Source organism: Amblyomma americanum, chromosome 11 (genome assembly GCF_052857255.1).
Source record: "Amblyomma americanum isolate KBUSLIRL-KWMA chromosome 11, ASM5285725v1, whole genome shotgun sequence".
NCBI lineage: Eukaryota > Metazoa > Arthropoda > Arachnida > Ixodida > Ixodidae > Amblyomma > Amblyomma americanum.
Genome location: NC_135507.1, coordinates 24,435,373 through 24,453,006, shown reverse-complemented (window position 1 = coordinate 24,453,006; position 17,634 = coordinate 24,435,373). Strand labels below are relative to the sequence as shown.

Here is a 17,634-nt window from a genome sequence, read left to right as displayed (position 1 = left end):
TGTTACGCTGTCTCGCGATTCAGTCGCCTGTTGTTATTACAAGCTGATGAGACATGCTCGTTCCTACCCACTTTCAAACATTTCAGGCGACAGCCTTGCGTAACCGGTTTGAATTTTTTTTTTTGCACACCCGCATCCCGCAAACTTTTGTGGCCGATAGCACGTTTAATTTCCTAAGGAATCACTTTGGGGCGATGGGGGAGCGTTTACATGTAGCACATTCGCGTGAACTAGGGGGTGCCTTATGCCGTCTACAAATGTTATCAGTGCAATTTTTTTCTTTGCACTACATTCCTCCTTTTTGCGCTCTTCCTTCTCTATCTTCCAGTGCTGCTAGCACATGAGCCACTGCGGTACACTGCAACTAATGTAAACAACAACTTGCGCATCAATGCACGTTCTAAAGGACAGCAGAAAAAAGCCGCCGCTCCCCCTTATATTCACTGGAAAAGCGCTGGTGCTCGTGATGGAACATTAAGAGACGGCACCCATATCCCTCCCAAGGATGGCGGCGCGTCTAACGAGGAGTGCGATATTCTGAGCACGTTTTAGCCGATGGTGAAGAGGTGAGACAACATGCGTCAGCCGTTATACAGAATCCCACTCACTCCCCTGATGCGACGCGGTAGCGTTTACGAGCACCGCCAATGTCGAATTAACTTTCTCGAACTGCGGGAGTTTGGCTTACCTTGTTAATTACCCCGTATACATTGATGCGACGCGCAAAAAAACAACTTTTTTTTCCGGTGCGATCGGCTGCTTAGAGTGTATGCCATTTGTCAGGCACTAAAAGGCGCATTGGTCACTGAGAAAAATGTCCTGAAAACCACTGTTTTGCCACCGTTTTGAAGTGAATGGCGTTGTAGTGTAGCCTCTGTGATCCGCGACAAAGGGGTGTCGACGCAAGCACTTTACTTGCAAAAACCACCGCTCATGCCGACACCTGTATTTCGTTATTGGTTTTTTCAAGCTTATAACTTATAATAGCTTCATTTTCGTTAAGCGTGGTCTCTTCGCGATGAGAACTCGGTGCTCTATCGATACAGGCCAACTCCAACTTAACTTTCTTAACTCTTTACTTTCTGACTATTACTACTGTCTGCTGGTTGGAATTATATAATTTTAACAGGCCTTTAGTGTAGCCATATTCGTTTTTAGAGTTTCAAAAATGCTATTACACTGGGCGCTGATGCGCGGCGACTTGTGGTCATCTAGCGCGTCGTTAGATAACCGCGCGGCTGTGTAGCCATGAAGAAAAAAAAATACTCAGGAGTGTAAAATAATGCCTTACGGATCATTACAAAGAAGAAAAGATGCACCCCAAAATTAAGCGTCTGTACAGCTTAACTCACATCCTTCCACAGTGTTACCACATGTACGTTAGTAGTACCACTCGTAGCGTTGTTACGAAATTGCCCCCCAAAAAAGTACGATAGCAGGCTTGGCGGAGGAGCGCAATCTGTAAAGGTCTACAGCTTAATAGTTCCTACAGCGGTGCCTAGCCACCATAGTCTTGCCATGAAAGTGCAATGTGTTACGGCATCAGTTGACTTTGGCGGCTGTGACGTCACCAAACTATCTCTGATACGTCATAGAGAGAAGTGCGGGTTTTGGTTTCAGTTTCATAGCTGCAGTTCTAAATCCGACAGCATCCAAAGCAATCCAGTTCGAGCTCTCATTGATCGGCATGTGCGCGATCGACTTGATCGCGAGAGCAGATTGTCATTGTTTTTATGGTGACGAGATATGAGCGCCATCCGTGGTGCTTCTCTAACCTGAATTCGGAAAAGTAGACTAGCTGACGGCTCTAACTGAAACCTAGGGCGGAGTTGATGTGCAGTGAAGCCCGCTTGACGTGATCACATCCTGGTAACAGCGTGCTGCATGAGAAGAAATGCTCTCAGACTCGTTTGTTTACTTGCCTGCGGTGCTGTCCTGCTCGCCGTTCAGTCGGTTGTCCTTCAGTACATCTTTAAGCAGGTAAACATTTCCCTGGTGTCGTTTATAGTGATGACTGCGCGTCACTATAGCTTGTAGCGCGAATAAAATCAACTTGATAACTTAATGGTTTCTGTGTAGACTGGGCCGATATTTTAGCATGGATTTGCGGCGCAGGGATGGTAGGTTTGCTGGTTTATTGCAAAACTGCACTGAATATGAGGTAGAAAAAAAAAAGGATCAATATTCCTGCATTTTACTCCAGCCAGCCAGGGCGCAGCCGCCATCCATGTTCTGTTTAGGTTATGTAAAACGCGTAAGCAAATAATTAGGTGATGTAGTACCCACGCACCCACTTCACTCAGGTGGAGTGGGGGGTTTATGTAAACTCACACACGTCAATCCACTCGTCGTTTGTAGTAATGTGCAACTAAGGTTTAGCGTAAGCAGACGTCAACTTAAAGCAATTCGTTGTCTCAATTCAAAAGCAACCTCTTTTTGCAGCGTAAATGTCAACCACCTATGGAATGTTCGGTCTCTAGTTGCCAGATCAGACTTTGTTTCATGCACTCTTTTGTTGCACTTGTATTTTGTGTGCTTGTTGCGCCGGTTAGGTGTTTCTGTTATCGAATTCCCTAGCATATTGTGTAGTTTGGGTTTCATTTTTCTTTTTTGCGCGGTTTGGTGTCTGTCAGACTTTTCAGTGACAGTGTGGTTCTACCCGATTATTGCAGGAAAAGGATTCCGTTCAGCACTTCAGCCCTACATGGGTAAGTCGATGCTCTATGCTTGTAGATATTTAAGAGCTTGATCCCTGCGGTGTGCATACCGAGCATGGTGTTTGAATGGCTGTGGAGTTCCGCTACTGATTATGAGCTCATTTCTTTGCTTGAACCGTGCAGTCAAACGGTGGCAAAATGTTAAACATAACCCGTGTACCGAGATTTGGAGCACAGTAAAGAAAACTGAAGCCTGATCACTCTCACACCATTCTGAAATTCACTTTGTATGCACTTTTTCAGAGCCTGATTAGAGACGTGGCAGATGCAGCAGCCCAGACCAACTTCCCACTGTTCATCCTGGATGCGGGCATCCTGCAGTGCCTCGCAGACAAGCCCACCCCTTCTGAACGGCCCTCTTGCTTTGACCTTCCCCATGGGCACGCTTTCGTACAGTTTGGCTCACTGGGACAGTTCGCCACTCAAAAGGTTGGCTGAATTTTTCTGTTGTTACCTACGGCCGCCGCAGTGGCTCAGTGGTTATGATGCTCAGCTGCTGACCCGAAAGACGCGGGTTTGATCCCAGTCGCGGTGGTCAGATTTTGATGGAGGCGAAATGCTAGAGGCATATGTACTGTGCGATGTCAAATCATCCAGAAATAAGTGAAAATGGGATTGCCTACTGAGCTGCGAAACAATGCCGGAAGCACGGAGTCAACAAGAACCAGCAGTGGCCAGCACAGGTCTTTCACTGCATGCTAACATTACCGCTGGCAATGATTGTAGCAGCGGCGGAAAAAACCTGGCAGCAGCGGCCTGCGAAATGTCTGAGCTTGAGTTTATTGTCCAGGACAAGTACAACACCTGTAAAAGCTGTGTCAAAGCAGCTTGAGTAGCTCTCTCTTGTTGCAGTGCTTGTTTGCAAAAATGTTTCGTCGATGCCATTTATTAGGATACGCCCAATAAAAATCCTGACCTGCTTCAACTGCTTCGTGGTGGCGGTGGAAATTTTTACGGTTACCTTGAGCAAGAAGACTCTCCTACAACAGTTGCTCCTTTTCAGCAGGACCTGAAATGTGCAACGGATGCTATTATTTTTCATTTAATGTCTTTGAAGCTTTTTGCCAACTTTTCCGTTTCAGATAGTTTGTATTGCAAAACATGCGAATTGTGTTCATTACTGGTTGGCTGAAAAATGGACTGCAGAGCACCTAGATTTTGTGAACTGCTCGCACTGGAGTACCTCCGGTGCTTTATAAGTGTCTACAAATGTAAAGGTCTTCATAATATAGGCTGATTTTAAAATGTGCCTGAGTTTCAGTTTCTAGTGCTATTAGTTCCCACATGCTGCAGCTCTTCACTTTTAAGTGCCTCTGCCTCGTTTGTGAAGGTGTGTTGTTTCATACTCCCAGTGGAGCTGGGTACCCACTGATTTTTAAATGGCTACAAGCTTTCTCATAACCTAGTGCTTCGCTTCTCATAGGCGAAGGGCTTAGAAAAAAAATGGGTCTTTGTTCTCACCTCAAGCAGACCAAACACATTAGCCATGGTTCTGTGTGGCCAAGCCACCCTTGTGCCATTAAAGTCTTATCATCATAACAGGCTCAGTCACAGAGCCTTATATTTCTTTTAGTGCTGTTTTAACCATATTATGCTTGTACCCAACTATAAATGGCAATAACAAACATTTCGTTCAAAGAATAGCTGCTCAGTGAAAGCATAACAGCATCTACTGCACCTTGGGGGATTCCCCATATGCACTGGAAGAAGGTTTCCATTATTGCTATGTTGCAGCTGTGCCATTCTTGTTTTTCTTTTAATGTTCACATACAAAGCTGCCCTGTGTCCAAAGATTGCCAAGAGAAAAAAGTGTCACAAATTTTGGACACTGCCTTTGCTTCTTGGCTGCTCAAAAGTAGAGCGGCAAAGCCATGTTATGTTCTAGATGCATAAATGATTGCCTGGAATATTTAAATGTCCACCAAGGAGGCACCCATTTTTTGTTCTTAGTAAAAATAAATTTTTTGCCACTTTCATAACAGGTCATAAAAGCTCCGTTTTTCAGTGCAAGCAGCTCTTTTTCATTAGAACGCAGGAACCTATTGACGCAGGCCAACATTAATTTGACCTTGGTGTTCCTTCAAAGAGCCTGAAACAGGTTTTCCAGCAATTCTCGGCGCAATGACTTATTCGCATTGCACTTGGTCTTGACAGGAGCACGACTTCCTGGGCCTGCTGTCTCATGCGGGCTACCACACATCCAAGCTGAGTGTCCCCAACCCAAAAGTTCTGGCCCATGGCTTGGAGGTGCACATCCCCACCCACTACCTCATCTCTCAGAAGCAGAATGCCCTTCACGTTGTCGTCTTTCACGAGCGACCCGGGAACTTCTGGTGGCATGCGGCAGCTGCATTAGATGAAGATGCCAACAGGACTGAGAATGTCTCGTTTAACAAGCTCATCAAGTCTGCCAGTAGCCTGCAGTTTCTCAAGAGTGATGGCGCGTACGACAAGTGAGTATTTTGAGTGCAGTAGTCACTAAAGTGTGTTTTGAGCTCGTGCTAGCTGCAAATGTGGTTCTAGCCCTGTCTGTGGAGCCAGGATACAGACTGACAACGTTCACTGACATTGCTGTTAATTACACTTCGTTTCCTTCACTAAAGGAGCTTGCGGGAGGTGCATTAAGGCCAAGTACGTGGTAGAAAGATACTACTTTGTATCCCTGCTTTGTATGAAATCAACAGAATTTTAAAGCCCAGGCAAACTGTGCAACTCAGACCCACCGGGGCCACTTAGTGGCTTTGGCATCTGGCTGCCAAGCCTGAGGTTGTGGAATCTAATCACAGCCTCAGCGGCCGCATTTCATTGGAGGTGAAGGGAAAAAATACCCACGTGCTCTGTGTTGTCAGTGCATGCTAGGGAACCCCAGATGGTCAAATTTAGTGCAGACCTCTCCATTACGCTTTTCATCATGGTCCACATGTACCTTTGGGACACTAAAGGGACCAACAACTGACCAAAACGTATCATGAGGTTATGGTGGAAATTAAAAGATCTTGGCTCTTATTGTAACGCTTGAGCACTCCAGTATTTTCAAGAATCGAGTATTTATAATATTGATTTGGCTTTGAAAATTGCATAAAACAAACTGAAGTGCCATCTAGTGGTGCAGCCTCTTTATCAGTGTATCCCACTATGTGACCATATCTCAGTAAAATATCACTGATTCGTTTTAAGTCCACAGTGTTTTTTATTTTTATCTTTCAGTAGTGTTCGTCATGGATTACTACAGTTTACCCTCTGTCCAGTGCGTCTTTCGATGAAAAGCAATGCTCCCTTCGCATCGCTGATGATGTGCTTAGCTTTTGTCACTAGGCGATGCCACAGTTTTTTGCATTTCATGGGCGGAGTGGTAATTGCAGTCGACTAAAATTTTCTCTGATAAGGCATATGTCACTGTTCCATGACTGCTTTGGGGGGGGGGGGACTTAAATGGATGTTTTGTCACTGTCTGGCGGGTGAGGTATATTTCAGTACATCACTTTTGCCAATGTGCAATCGCCATCATACTCACTCACTGGTCATGGCTTCCAGCATCAGGATAAATATAAACGGGCACATGCACAGATTGAAAAATTCTGAGCAAAAATCTCCTGCAGCATTTCTAGTAAAACCATTGCAGAATCAAACACCTTGGAGAGCAATCTTATCACTGCACTGAAAAATATTGGGTGCTTTAAATTCAGTGGTCGGTCCCTTTATTCCCTATATACCAGCTGGCCAGCTAGAACTCAGTACAAACAACTCTGAAAAAACTGAGAACAAAGAAGGTGCAGTGACTTGTGGACTTGTGCCTTTTCTTCCTGTTTTTCTCTGGCGACCATTGTTTGCGTTTCTTAAGAGGTGTTAATGCATGCTAATATTTAACTCTGTACCCGGAAAGGCGTACTGTTGAAGCGCATACCTCAGTGTTTAGCCTGCATCGCTAATCATCCTGAAAGTCAAGGCTAGTAGCTGAGTAACACTGTTTGGTCGTAAAGGCACATGAACAGGAGCATCTTTGACAAAAGTGCGCCGCTCTTTGTTGCTGTTGGTTCGCATTTCAGTCCCCCCTGAAAAAGAGACTGAGTTGGTCTCGACACCTTAGGTTGAAAATAAGTTTGTGGTTGGTGTCAGTATTTCTCGGTTTTTATTAAAGGTATCTAACCAATGAAAAAATACCGTAAGCATGCACATGTCCAAAAATACCTTTATGTTGTCGCTCACTGGTAGTTTTCATTGTTTAGCTATGCAATCCCAGCTTCCTTAGCAGTGAAATTGACTCTCTTGTCATTTTTTTTTTGCAGAGTGGAAGTCCTGCCTTGTGAGCTAGGTGGAGGCATGCACTCTTTTGCCCCGACACAATTTGACTCGTTTGTTGACGAGCAGCCATTCGTCGAGTGCAACACGACACGTGCCCGGCTCTTCCACACCATCCACGGTCGGGACGAAACCCCCGAAGCTGAGCTTTTTCGACTCAAAGTGCACCGGCTGCTTGTCAAAGTGAAGCAACTGCTAGGAGAGCTCGACGTGCCCTTCTGGATCAGCAGTGGAACCTGCCTCGGTAGGTCCTTGCAATAAGTTGTGTTCTATTTATTTAGGCATATATGTACCTACTACACCTAGGAGGTGTTATTGTAAACGATATGCACTGAATACCCATATACAAGTGCCATTGCAATAAGTTATGGATGACCAATGTGACTGATGTGGCAGAGTGTGCGTATTTGTTGCCGCTGCCGGGTTCAGACTGTGCGAGCGGGTGGTGTGATCTAGTCCTTCAGTCACTGTGTGATGCCATACTCCCGCTGCATTCTCCCAGTCATTTCCCGTAGTCAAAGGGCACGCCATACTCCCCCACTCTCCTCCACCCCCACCCCTTCCTCCCATCCCCTCTTCGTGTAAAGGCGGATTCTCTTCTCTTCACGCAGCCACTTGCCAACTGAGGCTTCAGACATACAGGTAGATTTTTCCGACATGGGCAGGTTCTAATGCTAATGCATTAAAATACAGGGTGTATACAAAAAATGCGTAATATACAGAACAAGTGGTTGCACACAGATCATACCTGGAACAGAATGGCCTGAAGTTGCACCTCACTGTGAGAGGCAATTTACTCTAAACAGGTAATAGTGCTAGGAGAGAAAAAACTGTTCAGGGCAGTATTGCAGCATGCAAGTTTGCAGATTCCCTTTGCATAATAGCATTTTTCATCAATGATGAAACATGTTGCACTCACTAACATGTAGTTGAACTGCAGTATAGTTAGTACTTTGTGATGTTTGATAACCAGGCTAGTGGAAATCAAGAGGAAGAAACGGGCTTGGGCAGGGCATGTAATGCTAAGGCAAGATAACCCATGGTCCTTAAGGGTAACGGAGTGGTTTCTAAGAGAAGACAAGCATAGCAGGGGGCGGCAGAAAGTTAGGTGAGCGGATGAGATTAAGAAGTTTGCAGGGATACAGTGGCCGCAGCTGGTAAAGGAAAGGATTAATTGGAGAGACATGGGAGAGGTCTACGCCCTGCAGTGGGTGTAGTCAGGCTGATGGTGATGATGTTTGATAATTGCAGTATTGCTGATGGAATGTTGCACAGCACTCCTGCTCTTGTTTAACTTTAAACATAATGCAGTACCACATACCGTTCTTTGAGTGACGTGAGTTTGTAGCTTTTCTTGAGTAGAAGAAAGTGGCAGTGTATGGCAAGACGCTGCTCAGCTGTGTTGAAAAGCATTGTGCCCATTAACATGCTCAGCTTTGTTGATCTACTTTACCCAACCAGGCTTCTTCAGGCAGTGTGACGTTATTCCTTACACAACTGATGTCGACATTGGAGTCTTCATCAAGGACTACAAGCCTGAGATAATCTCTGCATTTTCAACTCATGACATCCCCCTCACACACCTGTTTGGAAAGGTACAGTAGACTTGGATCTGCCTCTGCACTTAAAGAACAATAGTCTGTAATTATGGTTTTCAGTGTTATCATTTTTAGCTTATTTCTCTTTGCTGAGGAGGGTGAACCAGATGCGATGAATAGGGTCTGTGGGCGGGTACTTGTCACTGTTGTTCTGCTGGCACGCTGAAAATTGAGAAGTTTTCTACTGCTGCCTTTCAAATTAGTAGTCACCTTTCAGCGATGCTGTCGTTGACATTGAAAATGATTTTAATAACTAAACTAATCCCAGTGTGAAGTTCTTGGACAAATTTAGATATGAAACAACTTTTCAGACCTGTCATATGTATTACATTTGGTGGGGTGAAAACGGAAAAACAGTGGATCATGCCTAATACCCTTGTAAAGATAAAATTTGTCGTTAGACGCTATTCTAAAACATGGCTGCAGTGTGTGTTGAGCATTCCACTCATTCTATTTTAGGTTGAAGACAGCTATGAGCTGTCCTTCAGAGATCGTGACGTAAAGCTGGACATATTCTTCTTCTACGAGGAGGATGATCATGTTTGGAATGGGGGGACACAAGCCAGGACAGGAAAGAAGTTCAAGTGAGTGTCTTTTTTGTGTGCAGGCTATTAATACTTTTCTCATTTTGTAGTGTTCCCGAGACACTTGCCACACTGGCTGGGCTATACAACCTTTCAGTGTCTGTTGATGCCGGCACCTTATCCCACCTTTTTCCTTCACATCTTTGCCCACCCTTTTCCATGAAGTTCTTAAAATGCAATATGTACCAAATCATTACTAGCCCACTTGTCTGTGTTGACCACTTTCCACACTATACATTGCTCAGCAGGTGTATCATGCAATGACTTAAATATTCATCATTTTGTTGAGCAACATTTTTCCTCTTAGGCTTTACTGCGTTTGTTGCCACTTGTCCGAATATCAAAATTTTCAACACAGATACATACAAAACATTGCTCAGCAGGTGTGTCATGCAATGACTTAAATATTCATCATTTTGTTGAGCAACCTTTTTCCTCTTAGGCTTTACTGTGTTTGTTGCCACTTGTCGGAATATCAAAATTTTCAATACAGATGGTATGTCATTGAACTGAACCAGTGGATGGCTCCGTGAGCAAATGTGTAGCCATCCTCTAAGCTTTACTTCCTTCATGTACTTATCGAGTTGTGTTTTTGTTTTAGCCTTGCATTATTAATGCAATACCAATATCCTGATTAAACACTTTCTGTCAGGGCAGTGAAAAAAAATTGAGTTTTCTTTAGTTTGAAATATGCAAGTGTACTTCGTGTCTCCTCTCCACTAGTGCATTAATGAACTGTTGACTTTCTGCTAGGTACACATTCCCGAAGTTCAAACTATGTTGGACAGAGTTTCTGGACATAAAGCTGCGGATTCCGTGCGAGACACAGAAGTACATAGAGGCCAACTATGGCTCCAACTGGTTCCAGCCGATAAAGAGGTGGGATTGGAAAGCAAGCCCTCCAAATGTTGAAGAAAACGGTGTTTGGCCTGTCGAAGAGTGGCCTCATGTCATCAAGCTGTTTCCACTTCCTGAATCATGATATGGACTTGACTACAGATCATGCAGAGTTTGTTGTCACCATGATTTGGTTTGCAGCGCATCTTCATCAGCCTTTGCCTTTGTACGCACAAATAAACCATTTTCCTGCGTGCTTGTTCAGAACTCTAGTCTGACTTGAGCAATTTACAAATAAAAGTGTCATATCAGCAATGTTGGTCTTGGTTTTTGCTTCATTCAAGCGCAGCGCTGCCATTGACATGTTGAGTAGCATATTTGGGGGTGAAGGTTTCAACAAACCTAACATAGTTCAACTAATCTCATTGTTATCAGTTAACTGATGACAAAAATCTCCACTTCGCGTTTTATAACCGGGCAAAGCTACATTCCTACATTTCTTCCAGTGCAGCCGCCGCGGTGGCTGAGTGGTTATGGCGCTCGGCTGCTGGTCCGAAAGACGCGGGTTCGATCCCGGCCGCGGCGGTCGAATTTCGATGGAGGCGAAATTCTAGAGGCCCGTGTACTGTGCGATGTCAGTGCACGTTAAAGAACCCCAGGTGGTCGAAATTTCCGGAGCCCTTCACTACGGCGTCATTCATAGCCTGAGTCGCTTTGGGACGTTAAACCCCCATAAACCATTTCTTTCAGTGTAGTGTGGCGATGGAATGTTTATTGCATTATACTATGTGCAATAAAATACTTTTGGCGCTCAATTACTGTTGCTTGTACTTCGCATCCGGTAGCCAACATCAAAATTTTCTCCTGCCAATTTTAATGTACCTTTCCGCATTTCGTAACCAGGCTCAACCCCAGTTCTGTTACCGACTTGATTTCAAAAGTACCCGCCTCCAAGCGAAGGAAGCGTAGCATAAAGATTGTTCTCAAAAACGCGTACACTACAGTTTCCCAGTTCTTAGTGCATTTTTCTGATATGTAGGAAATTTGCTTCAGCAACTGTTACAAGTAAATTGTTCGAATGTATCGGTAACTATTTAGTCTGTAGCGCTGAAACCGCTAAAACCGTCCCAGAAACGAGCCCCGGCCAGCAACCCTGCCAAGCCAAGGATCACGGAAAGCGAGCCGCAGTCGTATCGCACTCTCCCGCTACGGAGGTGTCGGCGATTTTCTCGGCGTCGTTGCGATGGCTGCCCTCCCCTCACTCGCACAGGTAAGACCGTCGCGAGTTGGCGAACGCACCGCAGACCGCGGGGAGACCTCCGAGAGGTTGAGCGCTCGCAAACAAGCTGGTTTCTCGGAGGGGGCGGAGTGTGCAATGCCTGCAAAACTTCTCCGTGGAGGCTCGCTCGATTAGGGTTAATTGTTGCTGTAAAATGTATTTTCGACGTCTTTTCAGCGTTCTCCCGTCGTTTAGAGCTCGCCCGGAACGCACAGCATCGGCAGGCGCGTTCGCCGATGATATATGCAGCGTTTCTACTTGTCAACTTCACGAGCGGCCGTCAAACAGCAGCGGTCGGACCTCTCGGCGAGCCAAGTTCGCCCTGTCGTTGTAGGATGTGTCAACATCGGAATGCTTTCGCGCGGTGCGGCGGCGTTGAGCGGACGCGACTGTAGCGGTGGCGTTTACACGGGCGTGCAGTTGTGCGTAGTTTCTCCACGCATGGTCGAGTCGGGCCTTGGTTCGCAGAACTCGTTGCATGTTACATGCCCCTCGCCGAGACACACCTGCGTTGTTGTCTATCTACATATGCCATCGATGTTGCTGCATGCCCTGTACTCCGTTATCGGTGGCCTGAGTTCCTTTCAATGTGTTTGCGCGAAGAGGAACCAGACTAGTCCAGTACCAGTGAAAGAAATTTAATGAGCGAACTTGCTTTCGGCATCGGCAGTCACTCAACGCCAGCAGAACTGGTGCGCGCATTCAGCAGTTTGCGAATCGACAGCGCTGCGAGTCGATCGGTGTCGGTTGTGTTTCGGTAATGTTGAGTGCCAGTGCTGACATTTTGTGTCTTCAAACACGCTTAAATGCGTTCTGCTTGAGGATTGGTGTGATAAGGCCCGCTCGAGCTTCGCACGGATGTGAGTAAAGATAACATCGCGCAGCGTTTAACCGGCCGGACAACACAGATAAGGTGACACGCGGCACCAATATTTGCTTGCGGTTCGTGTGGCAGCCGGAAAAATTTGCGCATGTTTCGCCTCGTCGATGTCGGTGTACAAGGATGTGAATCAGTTGTCAACATTTGCCTTATCTTCGTTCTGCCATTCTCATATTGGCTGTAGCCTACTAATACCGTTAGTCAGAGCAATAAACAGTCCGCGTACCTTGTCATTACAGATTGCTGGAAACCACACTACAATATATGAGGCTTTCTATCAGCAGGTACGTAAGTAATCTTCTCATTTTGAGCCCAATTATTCATATCCGTGTGTCAGACAACACAAATTTATCGAGGTGTATGTATGAGCCCAGCTGTGTATTTCACTTCAATTAATTTTTTTTCTGTGAAAGCACTTCTAGCTACGCTTCCCAGGTTTCAGTGGTGTGTGTGCCTGTGTAAGTGTATGAATCCTCTCAGTAGCAATGTAACTGGTTCACTGCAGTGGTCACCTCAATTAAGCTGTGAGTAGGTGATGGTGTCCACCTGTAAAGTGAGGCAGTTATGCACCTTTCCTTTTTTCAAACCTGCAGAAGGTGAAGGAAGGGCACATAACTGGCTCCCTGGGTCAGTGGACACCTCAACTGCTTTGCAGGGTATTTCTTGCCTAGCAATGCTAAACCACCAGCCATATTTTTTTGTTTCTGTCTGACCACTCTCTCTGTATCTGTATGCTTCTGTAGTGTGGAGGGGTTCATTGCATTTAAAAGTATGTGGATGCATTTTGATTGATAAGTGATGTTTGAGGGAGGGTGTTTTGTTTGATTCTCTGCCCTGAGGCATTGGCAGTGCCTCACTTCTTGTAGATTTGAGTTGATGTCAAAGAGTTTGCTTGTCGCATTTTGGCACATTTCATACAGATTTCATTTTCTTGAGGGTTTAATGCTTCCCATAGCATTGTACTATAGTCTTACCTGTTGCTCTTCTGTCAGTGTAATTGGTACATAATTGACACAGTTTAATGTCTCAAGTTCATACTGAAAAGTAAAGCTGTTGCATGGACTAAGGTGGGTCCCTTGTACCTTGGTGTCCAGTGCCTAATTAGCCATGGCAAGTGGTTAATGGTGCACCATAACTGCAAAATTAAACACCATAACTGCACCAGAAGTCGACACAAATGTTCATTGCCTGCAGGTGGATCCAGCGGGCATAAATCATGTCGGGGCCCTTGAAGCAGCTGCATTCTTGAAGCGGTCTGGTCTTGCAGATGGCATTCTCAGTAAGGTATGGAGACAGTCCTCCCGGTGTTGTAGAAAGTGTTGTGAAACTGACCAGGTCAGCTGGGAGTTATTCCAGTGGTGCTAGTTGTCTGCATAGCTTAGCATGGGAACACTTCCATGATTAGGGCTATTGAGGGTGGTAGTAGCTAGTATGTGTGCATAATTAGTTTTGCACCTATGTTAAGCATTTGCGTTGTCACTTCGAGAGCACACTTCTTGCGTGTAAAGCTACTGGCGTGGTATTCCGCCATTATGACCATTATGATAATTTGGTAGTAATTATTATATCTAGAACCATGATTTCCTTTCCTTCTTTACATGTCGAGATTCTGGCTCGAAATCAGTGCTCACGCTCGAGTTAGTATTCTCACCCATGGTCATTCTAAATGCTGGGGCATCCAAGTTGATTAAAACTGCTTTTAACCTTTAGAGAAGTTGTCTTGTAATTTTGCTGTAGGAGGTAGATAGATTGCATGACCTTGGGAGTCAGCTTTCCACCTGACTGCTTGTGGGAAGTTCTGCCGAGCAGAGAAACAAATGTTGCACTTGGGTGTAAGACTCTCAAGGTGCGAAATGTTTTTCAAGGATTTAGCGGTGCGCAGCTGTTCGTCTTGCTGTTTTTTTTTTTTAATCTCCTCATTGCCTGTGCTGGGCAAAAAGCATGTTTTGGCCTTTTTTGAAATTTATACAGATCTGGGACCTTGCCGATGCTGGTGGGAAGGGGTTCCTTGACAAGCGGGGCTTTTTCGTTGCCCTCAAGCTGGTAGCCCTTGTGCAGAACGGCAAGCCACCTGCGTTGGCAAACCTGACTTTGCCTGTCCCTGCGCCAAACATGGTACGCTCCTCTCTGCAGTTTTCTTTTTCTTTTAACTTTAAATCCTTAACAGATTTGCTGTGCACTGTTGACTGTGCCATAACGGTGTCTCCCAAGCACACTGCTTTGAATTTGTGCCCATGACTTTGTGCCCACTGCTGTGCAAAAATGTGGTAGTCTGGATTTCGCTCGCTGGGATGACCACATGTCAAAAGACGCAAAGTGCAACATATTCATACCTGAACAGAAATCTGTCTTCTATCACAAGATGTAGGTGACACAGGCTTGGCGCATTTCCACAAAGCACCAACTGTGTGCGCGAATCAGCAGCTGACAACTGCTGCCATCTGTTGGTTGCTTTTGTCACAGCATGAATTGTGAATGCACACTAAAATCTGGTAGCCTGTTTTCAACCAGTGAAATCTTGGGAAAAGGCAAAGAAGGACAGTTATGCATTCACAGAGTGACCGTGGGAAAAGGCAGATTTGGGGTGGTGGGGTAACTATTCCCTTGCACGAAACCTGCCTTAAATAGAGGAGTTCCCTCAGACACGTGGCCCCTTTGAGAATCCCAGTGGGGGTTTAATTCGAGCTCCTTTCTGAAATTAATATTGTTTGTAAACACACTGTTTTCAGCCTTCGTTGAACATACTACTCAGTTGTGTTGCCTGCTTCTTAGCTTATTTGTCGCTAGCTTGCAGGTTGTTAGCTTTCTTGAAGCAAAATCGAGGACGTGTTTATCTCTAGAGTCCATGTCTATCAATGCTTTGTCAACCTTTTTCAAACCACATCAGTGGAAGCACATGAGGCAAACAAAACATGCCAAATGCTAAAACATTCATTAGAAGGAAAATAATGTGACCTGTCAGTATTCGTAGATGATGCTATGGATATTTTTCTCCGTGCAGGCGGATCAGGTTCGCAGCACAAACATCGATTGGTCGGTAAAGGTAAGTTTCTGGTCCCATGTATGATTTACGAAAGTGTGACATCCTTGAAAATTGTTTTTATAGCAGTATAAATACGTAATCACATATTTGTTTCCGCTTTGTCTCTTCCAAAAGCCATTAGAACAGACAAAATATGTGGAAATGTTCAACTCGCTGGGGCCTGTCAGCGGGAAGCTGCCTGGCACCAAGGTGAAGCCGGTAAGACATTTTCCCTTGGCTGTAACAGACGTGTGCATGACTACGACTTGAGGTAATGTGTGATGTGCCTCATTCCTAGGTGATGCTGAACTCAAAGCTTCCCTTGGATGTGCTGGGCAAGGTAGGTGTTAAGTAGGGAGTAAGTTAAGGTTAAGTAGGTTAGGTTAAGTTAAGGCTAAGGTGAAGTAAAGCTGAGATTTGGGAGAGTTGGTAAGCATTCATGGTGCGTGAACAGCGCAACAAAGGCAAGACAAGCGCCGACTAGCAACTGAGTTTATTGAAGAACGAAAAGTGGTAATATATAGTGAACGTAAACTATAAAATACAAAGGCAAGACAAGCACTAACTAGCAACTGTGTTTATTGAAGAACGAAAAGTGGTAATATATAGGGAACGTAAACAAAAGAAGCTATTGTTTACGTTCACTATATATTACCACTTTTCGTTCTTCAATAAACTGAAATTATTGTTTACATTCACTATATATTACCACTTTTCGTTCTTCAATAAACTCAGTTGCTAGTCTGCGCTTGTCTTGCCTTTGTCTTGCCTTTGTTGCACTGTGCACCCACCATAAGGTGAAGTAAAGTCGAGTAGGGAGTTAAGTAGGATTTTTAATGCTAAATTTTGGTACTGTCTTAGGGCTGATTTCGCAACCTGTAATCTGCAAGTTAATCTATGAATGTAATTCGCTATTTTATACAAGCTTGCTTATGCTCACGCTTTTCGTTTTCTTTTCATTTTCCCTCAGGTAAATTGACAAATACTTATTCATCTACATCGTGTCATATTGTACATTATTGATACCCCTCTTGAGGGCGCATTTGCTTAGAGCACTTTGACTGATAAGACTAAAACAGTCCCTAAACAAAAAAAAAATATTAGCAACAGAATTCCTTCCAAAAAAAATGAAAACATTTTTGCATACAGTGTAAAGCTCAGCCTATAAAGCAGCTTGATGTGTTCATGTGTTGTATTGCAGCTGATTGCCATTCTCGTGAAGTTCTGTCTTGCACCTCTTCTAGATTTGGGACCTAAGCGATGTTGACCAGGACGGTGCCTTGAGTGAAGAGGAGTTTATTGTGGTGAGTAGAATAGCTGATGGCTGACTGAGTGGCCATCAGCAATGCCAGCTTCTAGAGTGATTTCAGGTTAACCCTGAAGGCAGCTGGGCCTTGTGCATTGCACTGGACATACTGTTCATTTTTGCCACGGTATACAAATGAGCAAAGACAGGTGGCTGGAGAAAAAGCTGCTCTCTCCGCAGGTCAACTACACACCAGCCACCTTTACATCAGCAGCAACGACAATGGCAAGAAACATGTCGGAAAAAAGCTTTCTTTTTTTTTCTTTACGACAGCAACTTTCTAAACGTACATTGGGTTTAACACGGTGAGGAAAAGCAACAAAGGTTTAATCACAACACATTGTATGGAACACTGAAGAAGACAAAAATATGATAAAATGAGAGCACTATAATTGTCACACAAAAAGGTTGGAGATGTGTTTGTGCGGCATTGAAACAGCATCTATGTGCTGGAGGTCTAGCTTATTTTGAATGGATGGTAATTGATGCTTAATCCTTTCGATCCCATAGCCAGTATGTGAAAAAGGAACAAACCATGGTAACTGGTACCGAAAAGTGTAGGTTTTCGTACTTCTTGTAAGGTTCGTTAAATTTAAAATTGTTTCTGATCTTCGGGTGTCTGGTGAAATTCGGCAGTGGCGTCGTGCTGATTAAAGGACGTGCAAGACACGGCCTAAGCAGCATCTGTCTACCTGGCATCTCTCAACGTCGTGCTAGAGATCGCGAGAGAACACGCTTCAAGTGCAGCCACTTTTTATTAAAGGGACCGACTACTGACAAAAACATGTCACAATTTTGTGGCAGAAATGAAAAGATCGTGCCTGGTATTTTTTTAGAATTGAGCACTGCAATAACAAAGAAACCAGGATTTATAATTTTAATTTGATATGGCATGTCACATAAAGTGCTATCTTGCAGGGAAACCCTTCCATTAATAGCATAGTACACCACGTGACCACATCTTGGTAAAATATAGCCGACTTGTTTTAAATGCACAGTGTTTTTTTTTTTCTCCAGGAGCGTTTCTCTCTCCGGTACGCTCATTGATGAAAAGCAGTGCACCCTTTGCATCGCCGAAGATGTGGTTTTAGCTTTTGTCATTAGATGGCACC

General features: G+C 44.6%; 2 protein-coding genes across 10 annotated transcripts in view; both read left to right on the top strand.

Annotated features, from left to right (window-relative positions):
* The first annotated feature begins 1,677 nt into the window (after positions 1-1,677).
* Positions 1,678-10,350, top strand: LOC144111145 (ribitol-5-phosphate transferase FKTN-like). The gene is made up of 8 exons (XM_077644299.1): positions 1,678-1,980; positions 2,673-2,708; positions 2,961-3,146; positions 4,872-5,170; positions 7,004-7,260; positions 8,478-8,611; positions 9,074-9,198; positions 9,952-10,350. The coding sequence occupies exons 1-8, from the start codon at positions 1,885-1,887 to the stop codon at positions 10,178-10,180; spliced, it is 1,362 nt and encodes a 453-aa protein (XP_077500425.1). The 5' UTR covers positions 1,678-1,884; the 3' UTR covers positions 10,181-10,350.
* An 837-nt stretch (positions 10,351-11,187) lies between these two features.
* The window catches only part of LOC144110494 (uncharacterized), a 31,046-nt gene continuing 24,599 nt past the window's right edge, over positions 11,188-17,634 (top strand). For 4 of the 9 annotated variants that reach the window (XM_077643452.1, XM_077643451.1, XM_077643448.1 and 1 more), the window contains exons 1-8: positions 11,941-12,006; positions 12,434-12,478; positions 13,389-13,478; positions 14,166-14,309; positions 15,196-15,237; positions 15,352-15,435; positions 15,515-15,556; positions 16,461-16,520. In XM_077643452.1, coding sequence (XP_077499578.1) covers positions 11,956-12,006; positions 12,434-12,478; positions 13,389-13,478; positions 14,166-14,309; positions 15,196-15,237; positions 15,352-15,435; positions 15,515-15,556; positions 16,461-16,520 — 558 coding nt within the window. In that variant the 5' untranslated portion in view covers positions 11,941-11,955. Of the gene's footprint in view, positions 11,306-11,940; positions 12,007-12,433; positions 12,483-13,388; positions 13,479-14,165; positions 14,310-15,195; positions 15,238-15,351; positions 15,436-15,514; positions 15,557-16,460; positions 16,521-17,634 lie in introns of those variants that run through there. The other 5 variants (XM_077643454.1, XM_077643449.1, XM_077643456.1 and 2 more) reach the window with 4 other exon arrangements.